The 19,319-nt window shown below is 50.0% G+C and overlaps 1 protein-coding gene across 4 annotated transcripts in view; it reads left to right on the top strand.

The window, feature by feature from the left end:
• The window catches only part of SIL1 (SIL1 nucleotide exchange factor), a 99,772-nt gene that overhangs the window by 36,993 nt on the left and 43,460 nt on the right, over nucleotides 1-19,319 (top strand). For all 4 annotated transcript variants that reach the window (XM_032703250.1, XM_032703252.1, XM_032703251.1 and 1 more), the window contains one exon: nucleotides 18,755-18,875. In XM_032703250.1, the coding sequence (XP_032559141.1) occupies nucleotides 18,755-18,875 (121 nt within the window). The remainder of the gene's footprint in view (nucleotides 1-18,754; nucleotides 18,876-19,319) is intronic.

Below are 19,319 nucleotides of genomic sequence, written 5' to 3'. Positions count from 1 at the left end.
GGAAAGTGGTTTCAAAAAGTGTGACTTGGGTTCCAGAGTCACAGAAATAGTTCTGAAGGTTTGACCAGATATAATCAGAGCAACTCCCTCACACTTCAAATGTGTGATCTTGTGCTGTGGGACAAATATTCCAGGGATTGCAGCACGTTCCTGCTTAGCCATGGGTCACACCTCCATCCCCATGGAACCCTGGAGGCTGCTCCTGTGACACCGAATTCCCACCAAAGCACCATCCAGAGGCTGGAGGGCAGGAGAGCCACCCAGCTGCTGCTGCACACTGTGCAGCTCCAATTCTTTTCCTGGTTTGGGAATGATTTCCTGGGCTGTGTCAGGGCAGCAGTGCTGGGTTTGCTGCAGGTGACACTGTCCACACACTCTGGGAGAGCTTGGCAGCTCTGGGGTCAGGCATTCCTGCAGAGGTTACTCTTTTCCGAAATCTGCAGTTTTATTCAGTAATTCCATGGATTACACCCTGACCCAAGATCTCCTGCAGACACTGTTTTTCCAGAGCACTGTCCTGTATTTGATCCTGTTTGCTGGCAGTTGGAGGCAGGTGATCTGCCCCAGCCCCAGGGATGCACCATCTTTCCAGTTCCTCCCACATCCAGCCCTTTGGCATCACTGGCTCTGTGTCCAGACTGCCTGCCCTGACTGAGGGTTTCTTGGAGCAGAAGTGCTGTTCAGCACCGTGCAGCCTGTGGCCAGGATGACCATTTCTGAGCCCTTTTCCCAGGACACATGTCCACGTGTGCTGGCTTTGGTCCTTGGGATGTGTGTGACAAAAGCACCTGGAGCTAATCCCTCCTTTTCCTTGCCATTCGGTCTGGATTGTGTACATCCCTAAAACACAGTTTTGCAGCGTTATCTTTCTTTATAATGAGGAAGAAAGTATTTCCCATGGCCTTGCTCAGGCTGTTCCTCCCTGCAGTCTCCTCCTGGGCTCAGGCCCTGCTCACTGAAACTTCACCAGACCTGATTCTGGGTGGGTGAGGACACAGACAGAAGGTTTTTCAGGCAGTCATATGGCTCCTGTGAGGAATATTTCACCTGGTCCTTCACAGTTCATGCCTGCAAACAAATGCTCTTGCTCAGAGAGGACTGCAGCTTTTTTTTTTTCCTTTTACATCCCCTAATTTGTTTATTTTTCCATACATTTATTTATGGGGTCACACTAGCAACAGGTCTGCTTTTTCCACAGGCTCTTCCAGAGCCATGTGCTCTGCCTGCTCCATTCTTGTGTGAAAGCACCCTGCTTCTCTGAGGAAAACTCTGAATATCCATTCTACTTCCCTGATTGAGAGAGGCATTTTCTCTGATCCCTGCCCTCTGTTCATTTCAGAATCTGCAGGGAATTTGGGACATAAATTAAAAAGCTATTTGAGGTTTCTTGAGGTCTAGAAGCTGGTTTTGCATTTGTTCTTACTTGAGCACACACTGAGACAAATGGCTCTGCTTTACTGAAGCAGCTTCCTTTGGCATCCTGAGGAAGCTTCCAAGTTAAAAAATAAATATGGCTCTGTTTTCCAGCTCTGCTTAACCAGCAAAAGCTTGGGAAAGAAATGTAATCTCCTTGGGTCTGTCCTGATGTTTTGTAGAACTAATTCCCATTTATTGCAAGAACTCTTCCACGCTAGATTCATGTTTAATTTTTTATTATGTGTTTACATTTTAGAGGTGGTGAAGGAAATTCTAATGAGAGAGAACATTTCTGATTCAAAAGATCTTTCTTCAGTCCAGACATTCTTCTTCCTCTCTCCTGATTTTTCTGCCTGCTCCTTAAGACTGCAGGAAGTTTTGCTTGGGTCATTCACTTGCAACAGGATGTTATCTGAATACAGAATTAATGTATGCAGCCTGTCACTTGGAATTGCTGCTGTTCTGCTGCTGCAGAGCTCCCAGGGTTGCAAAGTCCTTGCAGGTGGCAGTAGCAGGAATGTGCCCGTGATCCTGCAAAGTGAGAGAAGGAACGTGGAGCTGTGTGTCTCTGCCATCACTGCAGGGTGTGAATAAATAGAACTAATCAACAATTTACATGTTAACCCCAGACCAGGGTGTATTTTTAGGATTTGTCATTCAGCCCAAGCAAAACCTCTCTGTTTTGGGCTGCAGGTGTTTCTAAAAGCACCTTGAAGTGTTCACTGAGTCTGTATTTTAAGCTCCATTTACATTTTGATAGAATCTGCTGCTCTTCTTGTTGGAAACAAAGCCTACCTCATCTTCATTAATTACACTATCATTTCACCTGCTAACCAGGGTGCTACTAATTACAGTTATCTCCCTGTTCTGCAGCAGATAGCACACAAAAAATTGTTATCCCTGGCTGTATCTGGATTAGCTGGAGCTGTAACGAGGTGGCACATGGTGACAGGTTTTACAGGTGTGGTGAAGGTATTTATAGACTGTCTGATGTGAAGCTGGAGGAGTGGCTGCCCTTCCCAGGCACCTCCACAGCAAAACATTGTTTAAACATAGGAAAATCTGGTTTACTGCAGGGTGATTGATCACTGGGGCAGGTCAGCTCTGCCACAGAGGTGGTGGAGTCTCCATCCCAGGAGGCATTCCAGCTGGACACAGTCCTGGGCAGCCTGCTGGAGGTGACACTTTTTGAGCAGGGGTTGGACAGATGATCCCAGAGGTGTTTCCAACCTCAGTTGATCAGGGGCTGTCCAGCAGTGCCTCTTTTGGTGAGCTATACAGAGAGCTGCAAACCCTGCTGGGGAAGCTGACTGTTCTCCCTGCTCACATCAGCTGCAGTCTGAATGCAGCAAACATGGGAAGAGTCTTCTTTGAAGAGAGACAGTAGAAAGTAATGCCTGAGCCCATGTACTGGGGACTGCAGCCAGGAGCTGGAGGCTGGAGGGAAAGACCTTCTGGGGCCAGGGCCTTTCCTGGAAGACAAGCCAAGAGGCTTCTCATTTGACTCCTGTTTTGTCATCTTTCCACCCACTTTGGTCTCTTCAGATGCTCCCTAAACCTTTGGATTGCATCCTGAAGTGGAATGGACTTGTCCTGAAGGAGGAGCAGGGCAAGGCTGCCAAGGAGAGCTGGTACCTGCCCCTGTGGGGAAAGCCCAGCTGGGAAGCAAGAGAGGAGGGATTCCTGAGGCTCCTTCAGACCAGGCTGTGTCAGTCAGAGATGTGAACACTGTATGAGGAGGAGATGTACACTCTGTCCTTCATCCACCATGAGTGTCCTCAGATCAGGTCGAACTGCCTGCACTGGTTGTTTGTGCTGTTTGCTCTCTGCTGTACTTTATAAACTGATTTATGTGGGGGTTTTTATTGCCATTTTTTTTTATTCTGAAGAATATTAGAGATGGTTCACATGTTTTCCTTTGTGTCCTTTGCAGTGCAGGTGATGCAGACAGGGATGGGATGATAGAACCTTTATCCTTGTCAGGTCTCCATCCACACCCAAGGTGCTGCCCAGGTACAGCCTGAATGCAAAAGTGATTTTCTTGGAGGCTTAGGAGTACTACACCAGCGGGTAGAACAAGAAGCTCAATGCAAACCACACTCAAGAAAGATTGTATCCACGGTCTGAAAGCCAGATATGGAGTCATGGAAGTGCACGTTGCAGTGGTAGCAGAGCTGGGAACACTGCATGGAGATGTTTCCTGCAGTTCTGGCACAAGGAACCAGAGGTCTGCTGGTTCTCCATGGTCCTCCATGAGCACCTCTGGTTCTCTATGGTCCTTCACGAGCACCTCTGGCTCTCCATGGTCCCCCATGAGGACTTCACAATGCTCTGCACAGAGCTTGCTGTGACACCGGGCAGGAGCTGCTGGTGGGGCTGCTGTGCTGGCACAGGCCATGGTGCTCCTGGGGACTGTGCAGCAGTGATGCTTGGCCTTTCTCAGTGTGTTTCTGCTCCAAAATGTCACTGGGCCTGAAGGTACCTTCCTACAACAGCTGCTCCTTGTCTGCATCACTTCCCTTGGTGGAGCAGGGAGAAAACTCCCCCCTGCTGCATGGCAGGGAGCCCTGTGAGCCAGCACAGAGGGGACAGCACTGGTTTAATCATTTATCCCTTTTCATGCCACCAAAGCTGTGTCCTGGGTGGAGGTGTGTGTGTCTGGGGGGAGGGTTGGCCCTAACCATCAGCTTGTCAGGGTTTGCAGCACTGGCAGTTGGGAAGAAAACTGTTATTAAGTGTAACACGGCACCTTGGATACTGAAAGCATGGGGAGAGAATAAATACAGCCTTCCATAATGCCATTTTATAGTGTCACTCTTCAGAATTTATTAAGATTTAGTTGCAGCCATGCCTGCAGCTTCTTCTGCTTGAATCAGTAAATTTTGTTCATTATCTCCAGCACTCGCTTTGACCTCCTGTGTTTGAAACGAGAGGAAACATTGGAGGCGTAGGGACACCCCACTTACTTTCTTTGGCAGCTGGTTTTTTTGGTGTAAATCCAGCTTTTCTCGTGTTTGCTGCTGGCACCCCAGCCAGGGCTCGTGTGGGATGGACCTGAAGTGTGACTTGTTGGTTGATGAGGGCACTGGGGCACTGAGGACCTGCCACAGCCCCCACAGCCCCCACAGGCAGCAGGGAGGGAGGAGGAGTGTGATGGGCATCTCAGAGCCAGCTGGCACATCTTGTCACCCACCCTGGGACTACCCACAGTCTTGGATGGGCTGAGGATGGTTGGAGGTGGTGAAAGGTTCACAGGAGCTTCCTTAACTACAGCCGGGGGGTTGCTGAAGTGTGAGCTCAGAGAGCAGGTCAGCATCACCTTGCTGTGGCTGTCACCCCTGGTTAGCTGTTGGGACCTCGCTGCCTGATTGGCACAGGATCCAGTCTTCAAGTGAAACTGGGCCCTGATTTTTTGTCAGGACAAATCCCAGCAGCACTGTGGCTGTGTACCTTTACCCCCATCCTCAGCATTTAGCTCTCCTGCATGGAGGAATACGAGCTCAAGCCCAACCTTCTGATAATTTGTTATGTTCCTTATGCTTGAGGGCAAAATTTAAGTTGCCAAAAGCAGATGTTTGCTTGCTCCCTTTTTAGCTCTCAAAGTACTTTCTGTGTGCTTGATTGATGGACGTCCCTGTTACATTAATAGCTGGGCTTTGCAGAAAGCTGTTATTACCAGGAGAATCTGGTGTGGGTTTCAGTTTTTCTTCTTGCATTGAAAATCCATTATTAATGTCTTTTTTTGGGGGGAAAAAAAAGGCTTCAATTCAGGCATTTTGCTTTGCTTTCTCAGGCTCCTTCACAACTGTCTCCTCCGCAGTGCTTTTAAAATCAATATTGCAAGTGTTCTTTGTATTTTACTGGGTGGTTGAGGGTTTCTGCGTCTTGCTATTGATTTCTAATTGTGTTGCAGGACGTTTGGGTGCACACAGATTGCTGTGTGATGGATAGCTTTATATGTGTCTTCCTAAACATGACTGAGCTGGCTTTTTGCATGTAGCCTCTTGCTGGATGCTGCTGCTGAGGCTGGAAGCTGCCAGGAGAGCTGTGAGTGCAATCCTGAGGCACTGGACTTGTGACCATTCATTTCATTTTGGCTTTGGTTTTGGTTTTAGACACGAAGGTCTCGTGAGGTCTCCTCTTTTGTGTTGTCTGTGCAGAGTTGTTCTGCCCTGGCTTTTCATCCAGCTTCATGTTCTGCATTATAAGAGCATAACAAGTTGTCCTGGTTTTGTGTGGGGTGGTCACAATGTACCTTCAGCTCTTCGGGTCAGCTCTGCTGGCAGATCTTGGTGTTTCAGAGGTGCAAAGTCATTGGATCACAAAATGGTTTGGGTTGGAAGGGACCTTAAAGACCATTCAGTCCCACTCCCAGCCATGGACAGGGACACCTTCCACTAGCCCAGGCTGCTCCAAGCCCCGTCCAACCTGGCCTTGGACACTTCCAGGGATCCAGGGGCAGCCACAGCTTCTCTGGGCAACCTGTGCCAGGGCCTCCCCACCCTCACAGGGAACAATTCCTTCCCAATATCCAGTCTAACCCTGCCCTCTGTCAATGTGCAGCCATTCCCTTATCCTGTGGCCTCATGCCCTTGTAAAAGTCCGAGTCTTGATGAAATAATATGGAAACACAGACCACATCTGTAGCTGCTGTAAAGTTGGATTTACAGACAGAGAAGCACATCAGCATTGAGGGAACATGGGCACATCTGTGTGAGTCTGTTGGCACCAGAGGAGGATGTGATGAGTGACACTACTGTGGCCAGCATGGGTGCTCCAAAGTGCTTCCATGACTCCAGCTGGCCTGCAGCAGGGAAAGAACATACAGTGATAAGGACAAGGGCCCCGTGCATGTGTGTGTTTTGGGCAAGTCCTAAAAACACGAAGAAGAAAGGGCAGAATTTTTCTGTGCAGGGAGCAGGGAACTGTCCCCTCTGGGGCTCTCCAGGCAGGAATGGATGTGTTGGTGCTTGCCCTGCCTGTGATCAGGCAGCTTCCCAGCCCTCCATGCACTGCCAGCACAGCTCCCCGTGTGCCAGGGCTTTGCTGTACCCGCAGGCAGTCTGCAGGTGGTCTGGGTGCACAGCAAATCTCTGCCAGCTGGATTGGAGTGTTGCTGGTCAGGCTTGTCTTCAGCAGGGTCCTGGACCTTAAAACATGCCTCCGTGGAGGCCAGGTTTGGCCTGTAAGGAGTTAGTTGTTGCTGGGGACCAGAGCAGACAGCTGGCAGAGGTGCTGGTGCCGTGTCCCTGGGGGCAGCAGAGCACGGGGGTGTTACAGCTGCTGGCAGAGAACACGGCATTCCCGGCTCTCCTTGGAGCCGGCAGTCGGGGAGGGATGACACGCATAACTATGGGCGGGCTGTGACCTTGCCGCTGGAACTTAGTTAGCAATTCTGTTGATGTTCTGGAAACAAAAATATAATTCAGGCCACCTTCTCCTCCAAGCTGACCCTGAGAATCTGGGAGAAGAGCTACTGAATAATTAGGTGCCTTTTTTTTTTTTTCCCCTTTTTGCTGGAGTTACTGCTCAGTGTTGAACCGTACTGTAAAGTGTCATTAGTTCCCTTGAACTTGTTTCTCCGAGTGTACTTTGCATTAATACAATTACGGAAATTGCAGTCTCATTAATCACTGTGGGTTGCAGCACATCCCTGTCACACCCTGTTTTGGGGGTGGTTTGGCTGGTGGGACCCCTGTAGCCCTGGCTGGGGTGGAGGCTGTGGCTGGAGCACTCCCCCTCTGCCCTGTGCCTGGTTTAGTTGTGCTTTGTATTTGCATGTCTCACCCTATGAGATCTGGAGTGGTTTTGCCAGCACTGCAGAGAGCAGCCTCCCCGCTGCAGAGGGGAGAGAGAAAGGTGGTTGTGTCCCAGGGGAGTTTTGCTGGGCCACATCCCCGCTGCTGTCACTCCAGCTTGTATCCATAGAGGTCCTGGAATGGCAGAGCCCAGACTCCTGGCTGGGCAGGGAATACCGGGAGCCGGAGCTCTTGCGCAGGGGCTGCTGCAGGGCTGTTTGATGATGCTGTGGCTCTGTCTCCGTGGCAGAGCTCTCAGCCTTCCTGGCAATGTAAATTCTCCTGGCTGCATGCTAAAATTACACTGAGTTATTGATTTATCTCTGAGAGGATTTCCTTCCCGAGGGACATTTCTGGCTGTTGTAATGATTTAGTTCTTGTGCAAGTGCAGAATCCGTAGCAGAGCAGAGCCACCCTCCTACCCTCGGATCTGCAGCTCAGGGTCATGCTCCCTCAGGCTCCCTCTGCAAACTCATTTCTGTTCCAAGGCTGGCACAAGGTTACATGGCTGTTATTTCCCTCTAACAACTGCAAATAAAAGGGCATTTTCAACTTCTCGGTGAGGAAACCGCAAGACTCGGACAAGCCTTTGTGCCATGACACTTGATAATCTTGGGTAATCTTGGATGTGTTGCAAACACAGCTCCAAGCCTGGCACGTGGGAAGCATGAAGCCATGCCAGCATAATGCACCCAGGTTCCTGGGAATGTTTTAATTCCTTACAGTGGGGTATGATGGGAGGAGGATCATGTGAATGCTTTTTTCCTAAAGCAGCAGGGTACAGCCTCTCTCTTCTTTACTTTCTACTGAGTCATCCATAGATCATCTCTAAAATCAGGCCAAGCAAGTTCAATTCAATCTCCTGCTTGTACTCCTGAGGAGGCAAAGCCAGTTCTCTCCTATTCCCATTGGCACTGAAACCACAGTCCACTGGTTGTGGTTCAGCTGGTGAGCACCATCAGCAGAAGGACCTGACCTGGAGCAAGTGTTTCACCCACTCTCTGTGGCTGGGAAATGCCCAGTTCTGTGTCCCTGGGTGCCCATCTGGAGCCCCTCCCCGTGTGTTCCTGTGTCTCACCCCACAGTGGATTTGGGGCCGATCTCAGCTGTGCAGTGATGAAATGTGAGGCTGCTCACCCACGTGGTGTTATAAAACAGCATCTCCCAATTAGGCCCAGGGAGAATGAGAATTTATTTTCCCATGAACCAAATGTGGCACAGCTACTTTCTTTCTCAGTGATCTATCTGTGAGATAAAACAAGTCCTCAGCGTCTGTCTTAAATACTGCAGTGTTGACAAGTTCTCTTGACAGAAATTAGGCTAATGTCCCTCACGACTGCCTTAGCTGTAGGAACGAGGCTTTCAATTGGAGCTTGGGAAAGCACTATACCAACGCACTCTCCAAGGCATCTTCTTATTCCAGCTTTTATTATCCAGATTTGTTCTCTCTCTGCCTTGGCAGCGTGGCTGGCAGACTGGTTTCTCCAGCACGTCCTGCTGGTCTCACAGCCAGGCGGGTCGGATCAGGCACCTTCCAGTGTTGAACCAGGGCAGCGTTGGCCAACTGTCTGCAGACCTGGGTGCCCTTGGCTCTGAGGGGTGCTCTGGGCTCGGGGAGGTGTTGGTGCCAGGATGGGACTGGTGTGAGATGAGCCAGCTGACAGGCACTGGGTGGAGATGGGATCCTAGGAAGCAGCATGCCTTGCCAGCAGTACAGCGTGTCCTGAAACGCTCCCGGTGCGAGCTGGAGCTGGGAGAAGGGAGTGTTTGTGGTACATGTCTGTCTTTGCAGCTTCAGCCTGGGCTGAGTTACGGACTCAGAAGCTGAGGACAGATCACTCAAATATGGGCACGAAGACCCCTTCTTGAACTTCCCAGCCTTCCCCTTGACAATAATTTCTTTTATTGTCCCTTTGCCATCTTTAAGTTGCACTTCAGCTCGTCGTTTCCAACCACAGATTAACCATGGCTGGCTGAGACCTCCTGATTCTCACACTGGTGTTGGCCCTGGTGGATTATCCTTCCGTAGAGAGCTGTTGTGTCCTTTCCATGCCTCCACATTGCCAGGTTCTTTGGTGGCCATGTCACCAGTCCCTGGAGGGAGGAAGAGGGGCTCTCTGGGAGTGACAGATGTGGGAGACATAGTGGTTGATGATGTTCTGGGGGTGCTAATCTCCATCACAGTAAAGGAGCTGGTAGTTCCTGGCTCAAGAAGTTATTAAATGCCCAAAATTCGGCAGGATGGATATCATCCTCAGTTCCTTTTGTCAGGTTCTCAGTTCTCCTGGTCACCTCCCTCGTCCTTCTCTGCCTACGTCCTGCATTGATCTTCTCTGAATGCAGCCAAGCCTTCAGCATCCCAGATGGGCTTTCTGGAGTAACAAATACACCTGAGGGATGACAACTATTGAACAAGTTGCGGTAACACTACGAAGGCTTGGGGATAAATAATGTAGTGAGCTGGAGAGGGATTAAACCTGGCTTTTATAAATAAATTTCTCATGGATGTTGGCTTGGGGACATGTTGGGACGAAAGTCACTTCAATGTCTGTGCAGCCTAGCATGTCATTGGAGAGATGAAATACCAGAGTGTGTCTGGACACCTTTGCTCTCTGTTTCTTCTGCTGCTTGGACCTATGTGGGATTAAACTCTCTAAAGTGCTGCAGTTCACAGACTTGAGCCCACTATCAGAAGAGAAAATAAACCAAGTTCCTCATACTTAATCCCTGAGCACATGGCTCCTGCTGTAGCCAGGGGCAGTGGTAGCACACTGCAGTGCCTGGCTCAGAGCTGGAGAGAAGGGTTTGCTTAGCAAGTGAAAACACGTGTTTGTGCCAATTTTAAACAGGGCAACCCTTCATTTTCCTTCCTTGTGACTGTTTTTTCCTGATGTGTTTCCTGTTGTTGCAGTGCAAGGGAGAGCAGCCTTTACAGAGGGAGGTGGAAGGGCAGAGCACTTGTTGTGAGGGGCCCTTTGCCATGTGAAGTGTTTCTCTGCTGGAGCAGCAGTGGATCCACCAGCAGGTGCTGCAGCAGCACCTCTGTCAGAGAGGCACCACATGTCCCTCCTGAGCCCCCCTGTCACCCCTTCCCTGGGAAGGAAGGTACCTCCCAGGCACAGGTTTTCCTCCCAGGCACCTGGGAGCATCTGCCTTTACTTCCATTGCTTGTTATCTCAGAGCATCCTGGGAAGCTGCAGGCACCTCCTGGGAGGAATATGCTCTGCCCTGTGCATGGTGTCCGCTCCTCTCATCCCTGGTGGTTCCTTGCCATGAGAGGGGCAAGGTTTGGTGGGTTTTTGGGAGGAGCTGGCTCAGCCCTGGGCACAAGGCTGGGCTGTGTGTGCCATCATCGGCACCAGCCGATCAATCCAGAGAACATAAATCCCAGTGCCACGGGAGAGCACTGCCTGGGGGAAAAGTGACAGCTGTGAGTGTTGTCCAGCCCAGTGTCCAAACTGAGCTGATGCTTTGGCATCTCTAATCAGGTGTTACTCACTAGAAAGCCCCTTCCTCACGGCGCTTTGTTCTCTGCTGGCTGTGAATCGAATCGTAGGAGGAGGATTTGATTCTGGCATCATTTTAAAAATGTTTTCATTCTATCTGCTGAGGGAAACAAAGTACAGAGAAAATTTCTCAGCACTGGGACAAAAGAATGACTCTGAAACCCTTTTCAGACAAACAAGTGTTTGAGCTGTAGGACTGATGGATGGTGCTTAAAGACATGGTTATTACAGCAGACAAAAAATCCTGGAGTGCAAGGAAGTTCTCCCAAGGGTTACTGTGAGTGTCTCCCTGGAAACCTGGTTGTGAGGAGCACTTGGCACATTGAGTCCACCCAGTGGCATCAGCCGTAGGAGAGCAGTAGCCCAGCAAGCACCAGTAAGTTGCTTCTCTCTTAGTAAATGAGAAACTGGAATGGGATCAGCCCTTTTGGGGTGACTTCGCTGCCTATGGCAGAGGGGTTGGAACTGGATGATCTTTAACATCCCTCCCAGTCCAAACCATTCCACAATTCTTGCTCTTCCCCCTGTTCAGGTGGGGTTTGAGTCCTGCAGAAAGTTGTGCTGCTGCTTTGGTACCCATGAGAAGCCTGGGCAGGAACAGGGATGTCTCAGCATAGGACAACTTTGGAGTTTTCCAGGGATCACTTTGCTGCCAGGGGCAGTGCTGAGTGTTGAACTGGGAACAGATTCTCTTTTGGCAAGCTTGAAAGCATGTCAGGTGGCTTCTGTCCCTGCTTTACTGCAGCATGGAATAAAATCAGTGTTGGAGAAGATGCTGTAGTTACACATCACCATTTTGACAGATCGAATTGCAGGATATTTATTAGCATAGCTTGGAGTGTTACAGAAAGATTTGTCAGATAAACTAGCAAACTCAAGTGCCTCATGTGGAACTTCCAGGATTTTGTTGAGGTTCTTTTAACTGTTCTTCAGTCTCTCAACAATTGATCCCATTCAGGCACTTCTGGAAGACCCTGTGGGAGTTGCTGCTGTGGACTGAATGTCTGTGGCTTGGGGATCAGGCCCTGCCTGCTCCATGTTTGTCTGGGTGCTCTGGGAGGCAGAAGGCAGCAGCAGTGGGAGACGTTTGCTCATGTTTTAAGGAAAAAGCTCTTCTCTCATGGTTTCCTCTGCAATCAGAGGAAGAGAAGGACATCTCTTTGTCCTGGTTGGCCCTCTGCACAACAGGATGTTTGTCTGTATCAGGATGCAATGATAAGACAAAACAACAGCAATGGAACCATGCTGACACCCCCAGGACTGCTCACTTGCTGGCAGAGGTAGCACAGTGGGACTGGCCAGGTGGGTCACCCCAGGGCTCCATCCTGCATCCCATCCCCTGCAGTGCTTAAGGAACAGTTTATGAACAAGAAAGCATACAGTGATTTTATAAAAGAGTATTCTCTTTAATTGATTGCAGTAGGTAATTAGAGCCCCTATTGTCACTGATGGTGTGGACCTTCAAGGATGTGCTGTGTTCCTTCCCAGCAGGAATACAGAACCAGTGGGAGTAAGAGCTGCAAATGCAGTGGATTTGTAAAGCATCCAGTGTCACAGGAATTTGTACTTGGAATGTGGACATGGGTGTCTGAGCTTCCTCATGGCCTGTGCTGGGAGCGAGGCAGTGTGGGGAGTGCTGGGGAATGCCAAGGGATACTGGGACTGCTGCTGGGGAAGCTCTCAGGCCTGGTGCTGTGAAACCTCTCCCAAGGCTATCAGGAGGAGGTGACATAGAGCATATTAATGACCTTTTCCAGTGGCACTTAATTGAGAGGAGCAGTGAGTGCCAGAAAGTGAACTAATACATAAGGCTGTAGCTGAGTGAAAAAGGGGCAGAAAGAAATAAATGAGATTCAGGCTCTGGGCCTCCTCTTCCCATCAGTAATCCATCTCTTCCTTACCTGTGTCTGCTGCACATCTTCCCTTCCTTTTGTATGTAAAAATGTTCTGTTTGGAAATAACAAGCAATCCAGGGAGTGGTATGACTTGCCTTTATAGGCAAGAAAGGGAAAAAAAGGAGACAGGCTTTGCTGCTTCCTTGTTCAACAGTGCCAGCTGGAGAGTGTGGGGTCAGAGCTCACACTGACCCCCAGCACTAGGGCTGCCTCTGTTTTCCTTGGAGCCTGGCATTCTACACGAGAAGCAGGCCACATCTTCATGCTGCCAGTGTGCCAGGGTGTGGGATATCCCATCCTCTGGCCAGAGCAGGTATCAGGGCAGTGTCCCCCTGTGTGTGACCAGCACATGATGCCCCAGCCTCGACTCACCCCTGGCACTGGTGGTTCCTGGAGCTGTTGATGCAGCAGTGGGGAGCTCTGCCGCTTCCTGGGATTTGTCTCCTTGTGTTTTTTAATCATTATTTTATTAAAGGAGAAGGTGCCATCAGATAACTCATTGTGGATGCTCTGTCAGTGTGATTATTTTAATACTGCAGCACCGCCGGTGTGGTTTGCTGGAACATTCACTTATTGATTCCGGATTCCTTTGTTGCCTGTTCCAGAAAGAAGGTCCCTTCCCCTCACTCCCTGTTGGAGGGAAACAAAGAGTAAAGGAAGGTAGATGTTATCTGAGGCTTGCTCACATACCGAGGCGATTTCTGAGAGCTGCACAGCCACTTGCTGACTCGATAACTGAGGTTTGTTTTCACACCCTTAATAGATTTTTGAATTGTTTTGCAATGGCAAACAAGAATGCTCACTTGGGGACAAAGCAGGGATCTGCTGAGCTGAATCACCTTTGTTCTGCTTTCAGAAACCTTCCCAGGGGACATTCCTGTGCCACCACAGAGTGGTGCTGGAGGGGGGGAGTTTCACGTCCCTCTTGGGCTCCTCTTGCTGGGCAGTCAATGGCTGAAAACTCGGGGGTCCAAGAGCTGGGGAGGGCCTGGGGAAGCCACTGCCAGGAGAGTAGTGAGTTACTGCACAATCTCAGTGGGAGTTTGCAGGTCTGTGTATGAGGTACAACTTACCTGGTTGTGTTTAACGCTGTTGCTGTGTGGTGTGTCAGGGCTCAGCCTTGTCCCCACTCTGAAACTCAGAACCACCTGTGGCCAGCAGTAAATGGAATAATCACACAGGATAAAATGGAATAATCCACAAGGATCATCGGGTCCAGTGTGCTGGAAAGGAGCCGGGCAGGATGAGACCATTCTCCTTTTGAGAGGAAACGGTTGGTCATTTGGTTGATCTAGAAAAAGAGGGCTGGAGTTCCTTGGGTATCACCTGGATAACACTATTGAGTGTTGCATATTCCACACAGCACCCCTGTGCTTTTACTTACGTGTTGTATAATGCACCTGATCCTGCCTCAGTTGTGAGTCTGTTTTCCATTTGTTTATTTGTTTATCGTCTTGTTTTCAGCCTCTGCAAAGCTTGATGTAGGCACAGAGCCTGGGAAGCGTACCCAGAGCAGAGTAACAGATAGCTGTGATTTGGTTACAAGGCAATAATTTAAGCCGACAGGTTTAGCTGATAACATAAAGCACATGAGAGGAATCGCTTCGGTTTATAAATGTCAGCAGAACCCCTGCGAGGGAGCTGCTGCCTCAGAGCTGGCCCCGGTGCTGCTGCTCCAGCCAATATATTACAAGGAGATATAAACAGGTGTCTGAAAAAATCTGGCTGACCAAGATTAAAAGAATGGGGCTATAAATTAAAGTCTTCCTTGGCGTCACTTTAAGCGACTTTCAGGACAGAGCACATCCGAACAGATCGAGTGCTAATGCAAGGAGGGAGCTCCAGGAGGCCGGGAGCTTTGGGATGCAGAGGCTCGGACACGTGGCTGCACCCAGGTGTAGGGATGGTTTGTGAGAAGAGCAAAGCCTGTCCTGGTGCTTCTGCAGCTGATAAAGGGATTAAATGGAGAACAGGAATAACTCCATCCCTGCAGCGTGTTGCCACAGGATCAGTGTCTCCCGCCTGGAAAATAAATGCTGTCATTTTGCTTTGTCATCTATTCCCAATAAAGACCTTGTCATTTCTGCAGTGACAAGGGGTTTTTTATTCTCTGGAAGTGCTTTACCTGTTGGACACTATCTTTTTGGTTGTGAGGCAGCTGAGTGATTGAGTGGCAGGTGGGTGGCACATCCCTGTCAGGGATACTGGGTGAGCTGCTCAAACCCTGGGGCTCTCTCTCTGAGATCCATCAACCCAAGGAGATGCAGGAACACATATTCAAACTGAAAGATTAGATATTAGGAAAAATCCTTCCCTGGGAGGGTGATGGGGCCCTGGCACAGGTTGCCCAGAGAAGCTGTGGCTGCCCCTGGATCCCTGGAAGTGTCCAAGGCCAGGTTGGACAGGGCTTGGAGCAACCTGGGCTGGTGGAAGGTGTCCCTGCCCATGGCAGGGGGTGGAACTGGATGATCTTTAAAGTCTCTTCCAACCCAAACCATTCTGAGATTCTATGATTCAAACCATTTTAATTGTGGTTTAAAAAATTTCATGTGTGGGATATTTTTTAAGTGGTAAGGAGCACACACTGGTGGTGGGGGCAGGGGTTTGCTACTTCCTCCACATCTGTAGCCCTTTCAGCAGGTTCACAGAGGGGGTTTCACAGCTATTTCTGCTCACTGGATACTCGATTTAGAGGTGGGAAATTAATTAGAATAGAAACTCCTCTTTCCCTTTATGAGGAGTGAAGATCTAGCAGCTGTCTGGGAAGTGAGACCATCCAGTAACACATATATGCAATGCCTACCTGTGGATACACATCTTTGATTTGTCTAAGGTGTCAAGGAGAAAAAATGTCACAAAATGGCTTAAATATAAACATGTTTTTATAGTTTTTTAATTGAGTTTCATTTCCCAAATGCAACTTAATGCAAACAATAAGTAAAAAATTAATTTCTCTCAGGAAAAAGCTATTAAGGATATGATTCTTTTTTAGCAGCATGTGAAGCTGTGTAATTGCTTACATATGTATTGCTCCAGAGCGTGGTCCCAGTTGTTGAATAGTATCAAATTACAGGAATCAAAGAGAATCGACTATTTTTAAGGGAAATGTCTAGAAGCTACATATTGAAACATGATTAAAATTCAGGATTTCCAGCTTACTCGTTTAAATCAGCAATTTTAATCACATTATTCAAGTCAACCCACCCTCAAACACACTTTATGAATAATACTTCAAAATACCCCAAACTACATAAGACTGGGGACCTGTCTTGAGCAGCTGTAATATTTTTAAGTGACAATGTCAGTCTCTTTGTTGAAAACAGGGGTGTTTTTCATGGTTTATGTATTAAAGCAGCATGTTTGTCCTGCTGTGGCGTGAACCTGTGTTCAGAGCGAGGAGAAATCCCTGTAGCCGCTTAAACACATCAAGGCAGAGATTTTTGCTCTGGGGTTTGGATGGTCCTGGTCAAATCTCGTTTAATGTGCAGAAGCAGAAGCAGGGAAGGTTTGTGCCCTCTCTGGTGCCGCCTCCTTAGTTTGCCTGCGCTGGGTTTGGGAGCTCGTGTGCGCGGCGGGTTCGTGTTTTGTTTTATTTACCGCTCGCTGAAAATAGAAACGGCAGGGCCGGTCCCCCGGAGCCAGCCGGCCCTTCTGGAGCCTGCGTTCCGTTTGGATGGTTCATTCAAGCACAGCCCATCCTCCTCCTCCTCGCTCTCCCCCGCCAGCCGAGCGGGTGATGCGGCGGGAGCGCGGCGGGAGGGCACCGGGCAGGGACACTGAGCAGGGACACAGGGCAGGGACACCGGGCAGCGACGCAGGGCAGGGACACTGAGCAGGGACACTGAGCAGGGACACTGAGCAGGGACACCGGGCAGGGACACCGGGCAGGGACACCGGGCAGGGACACTGAGCAGGGACACAGGGCAGGGACACAGGGCAGGGACACCGAACAGGGACACAGGGCAGGGACACCGGGCAGGGACACAGGGCAGGGACACCGGGCAGAGACACAGGGCAGGGACACCGAACAGGGACACAGGGCAGGGACACCGGGCAGGGACACTGGGCAGGGACACCGAACAGGGACACCGAGCAGGGACACCGAGCAGGGACACCGAGCAGGGACACCGAGCAGGGGCACCGGGCAGGGGCACCGGGCAGGGACACCGGGCAGGGCACCGGGCAGGGACATCGGGCAGGGCACTGGGCAGGGGCACCGGGCCGCGCTCCTCCGGCGGGGTTGGCATTTCTGGCTGTGTCTGAGAGCCCGGAGCTGCTGCCGCCACTGCTGGGGCTGTGACCCGGCTGTCCCAGCTCTGGCGACACGGCCAGGAAAGCCACTGGCTCTGGGAGGGGAAGGACCCAGCTCGCCTTCTCTCCTTCTCTCCGGGGCGGTGTTTGTGTCCGCGGAGGAGGGACATGTCCTGTATTGCATCAGAACAGTTTGGGTTGGAAGGGACATTTAAGCTCATCTCATTCCACCCTCCACGGCAGGGACACTCTCCACCAGACCAGGTTATCATTTATTGTGTGTTCCTTGCTGGCAGACCCCTGTCTCTGTGTCTCCTAGACCAGGGAGAGGAGATGCAGTGTTGTCCTTTTCATGGGCATCCTACAAACTCCTTTCTGACCAGCGTGTCCCAGCTACAGCACCTGTGAGGGGCACGGCTCCTCCATCCTCCATTCCTGCAAAACTCACCTTTTCAGCGTGGGAAGATGCTCCTCTAGATAGACATGGGTTAAAGCTCCCATGTGTCACAAGTTAAAGGAACAGAAGGAGGTTTGGATCTGTCCAAAAAAAGTGGAAAGCACTTCAGGTGTGGAGGAGGCATATCTGGCCTGTCCTTGCATAGTTTAAGGTGGGAAGATAATCACATCTGTCCCCTTGCATATCCAACCAATGGAACTTCCTATGGGCAGGATGTGGTGGAGTGAAAGAGGAGCTATCAGAAATGCACCTTGTTGTAATAGGAAATCCTCCAAAATGGATTTTTATGGTTTTTCTAAATGCATGTATACCTGCTGTGGGCTTTGAAATGTTTTTGTCTGAGTTGTGACAAACATCCCAGTCTTGTGTAGGAAGCACCAGGTCCTTTGATCAGGGAAATGTCTCTTTGGTCTTGAAGAGGGAGGGATCAATCCGGTCGTTCCCGAGACTAGAGCTTTTTGTCTTTTAGTACATGTATTTATTGTACAAAATAATTACCCTTGCCTTCACTTGCCTTTGGTGGGAGATGCTCCCTGTCTCCTGCATGCTGTGTTATGTTATCTGAGGTGTCTTTTTAGGTAAAAGGGAAGAGATAAAGGAAAGGCTGAATAGGGACTTCTCATCAAGAAGGTGAACAGCTGTGTGTCTGTCTGTCCATCTGTGGCAGCTGAGATCTCTGCAGTCATTCAGCTGCAGCCTCACTCTCCTAAACAAGCAGATTTCTTGCATCAAAAGAAGCACCATCAAGAAGAAGCAACCAAATATTGCCTTCTCTCCACCCCAGTGCTGGGCTGGCCACCAGGATGTGTTTGTGGTGAACTGTGACCAGGGAAAAACACTCTGAATTCCCCATCTTTTCTGTATTTAAAACCAAAGCTTAATGTATTCTGTGTATTTTTGTTGGCAGATAGTAGTGATCATATATTCCTTTTAATACAGTATTTCCAACCCAGACCAGCCTTGATGTTCAGAGTACCTGGCTGGACTCTGCAGGATACTTTGATTTCCCTTTGGCAGCTGCATTTTATGCCCCAATCAACAACCAATTCCCCTTTCTCTATATGGTCTCCAAATCCACTCCTGCTGTGGAGTTTTAGTGCTCTCCTAGGAACTGGTGTGGGAGGGAGGAGGGAGCTGATGCTCTGCTGGGCTCAGGGTTCCACCTCTGCTGTGGCTCAGAGCCAGCCTGGCAGCACAGGGAGAAGTTTGGTGGCTCAGGGTGGCATATCTGGGAGGGTAAAGCTGCACTTGTGGTTCAGAGGTGCTGCTGGAGGGGAGGGCATTTGGTGGTGGACATCCCACTCCTGCTCCTGGTGCAGGATGAGGCTTTTCTCCCTTTCTCTGAAGGAGGAGTGTGTGCCTTCAGCTCCCAATTCCTCACAAAGCTGGAACATTGCAGATGTTCTGAGATAACCCCACCTTTGTTTGCAGGTCAGGCTGTTCCTGCAGGGTCACACGTGAGGCTGAACCTGCAGACAGGAGAGAGAGAAGCCAAACTCCCAGACAGTGAAAATGGGAGAAGTGACACGAGAGCAGAGAGAAGAAGAAAAAGGTACAAGAGGTGCAGCGGGGTGGGTGGGCTGCAGGATTCATGCCTTTTATTAGAGGCTATGTTCCCTGGTGCACCCAATTACTGTCTCTTCCTGAGACTTAATTGCTGATTCAAGAGTTCAGCAGTGCTCAAAACGGAGCCCTGTCCTTTGTGATCCCTTCAGGATGGCAGTGGAAGTGCCCTCAGTGCACATTCAGAGACACCCTCATGGCTTCTCATGCCACGACACCGAAACTAAATTGGCAGTGTGGCTTCTTTAAATGAGATTTAGTCCTTTGTAATATCTGCAGCAGTTGGTCTGAAGCTGCTTTCTGAGCTCAGCCCCTGGGGACAGCTGTGAGGGGCTGTGTGACCTGAACCAGGTGCCCTGTTCCAGCTGGGAGCAGGATCCCAGCTTTCCCTGGCCCATCAGACACTGCCATGGTCTCCAGGGATCACACTGCC

Source organism: Chiroxiphia lanceolata, chromosome 15 (assembly GCF_009829145.1).
Source record: "Chiroxiphia lanceolata isolate bChiLan1 chromosome 15, bChiLan1.pri, whole genome shotgun sequence".
Taxonomy (NCBI): domain Eukaryota; kingdom Metazoa; phylum Chordata; class Aves; order Passeriformes; family Pipridae; genus Chiroxiphia; species Chiroxiphia lanceolata.
The sequence above is the reverse complement of the archived record's forward strand: the minus strand, read 5'-3'. Positions and strand labels throughout refer to the sequence as shown.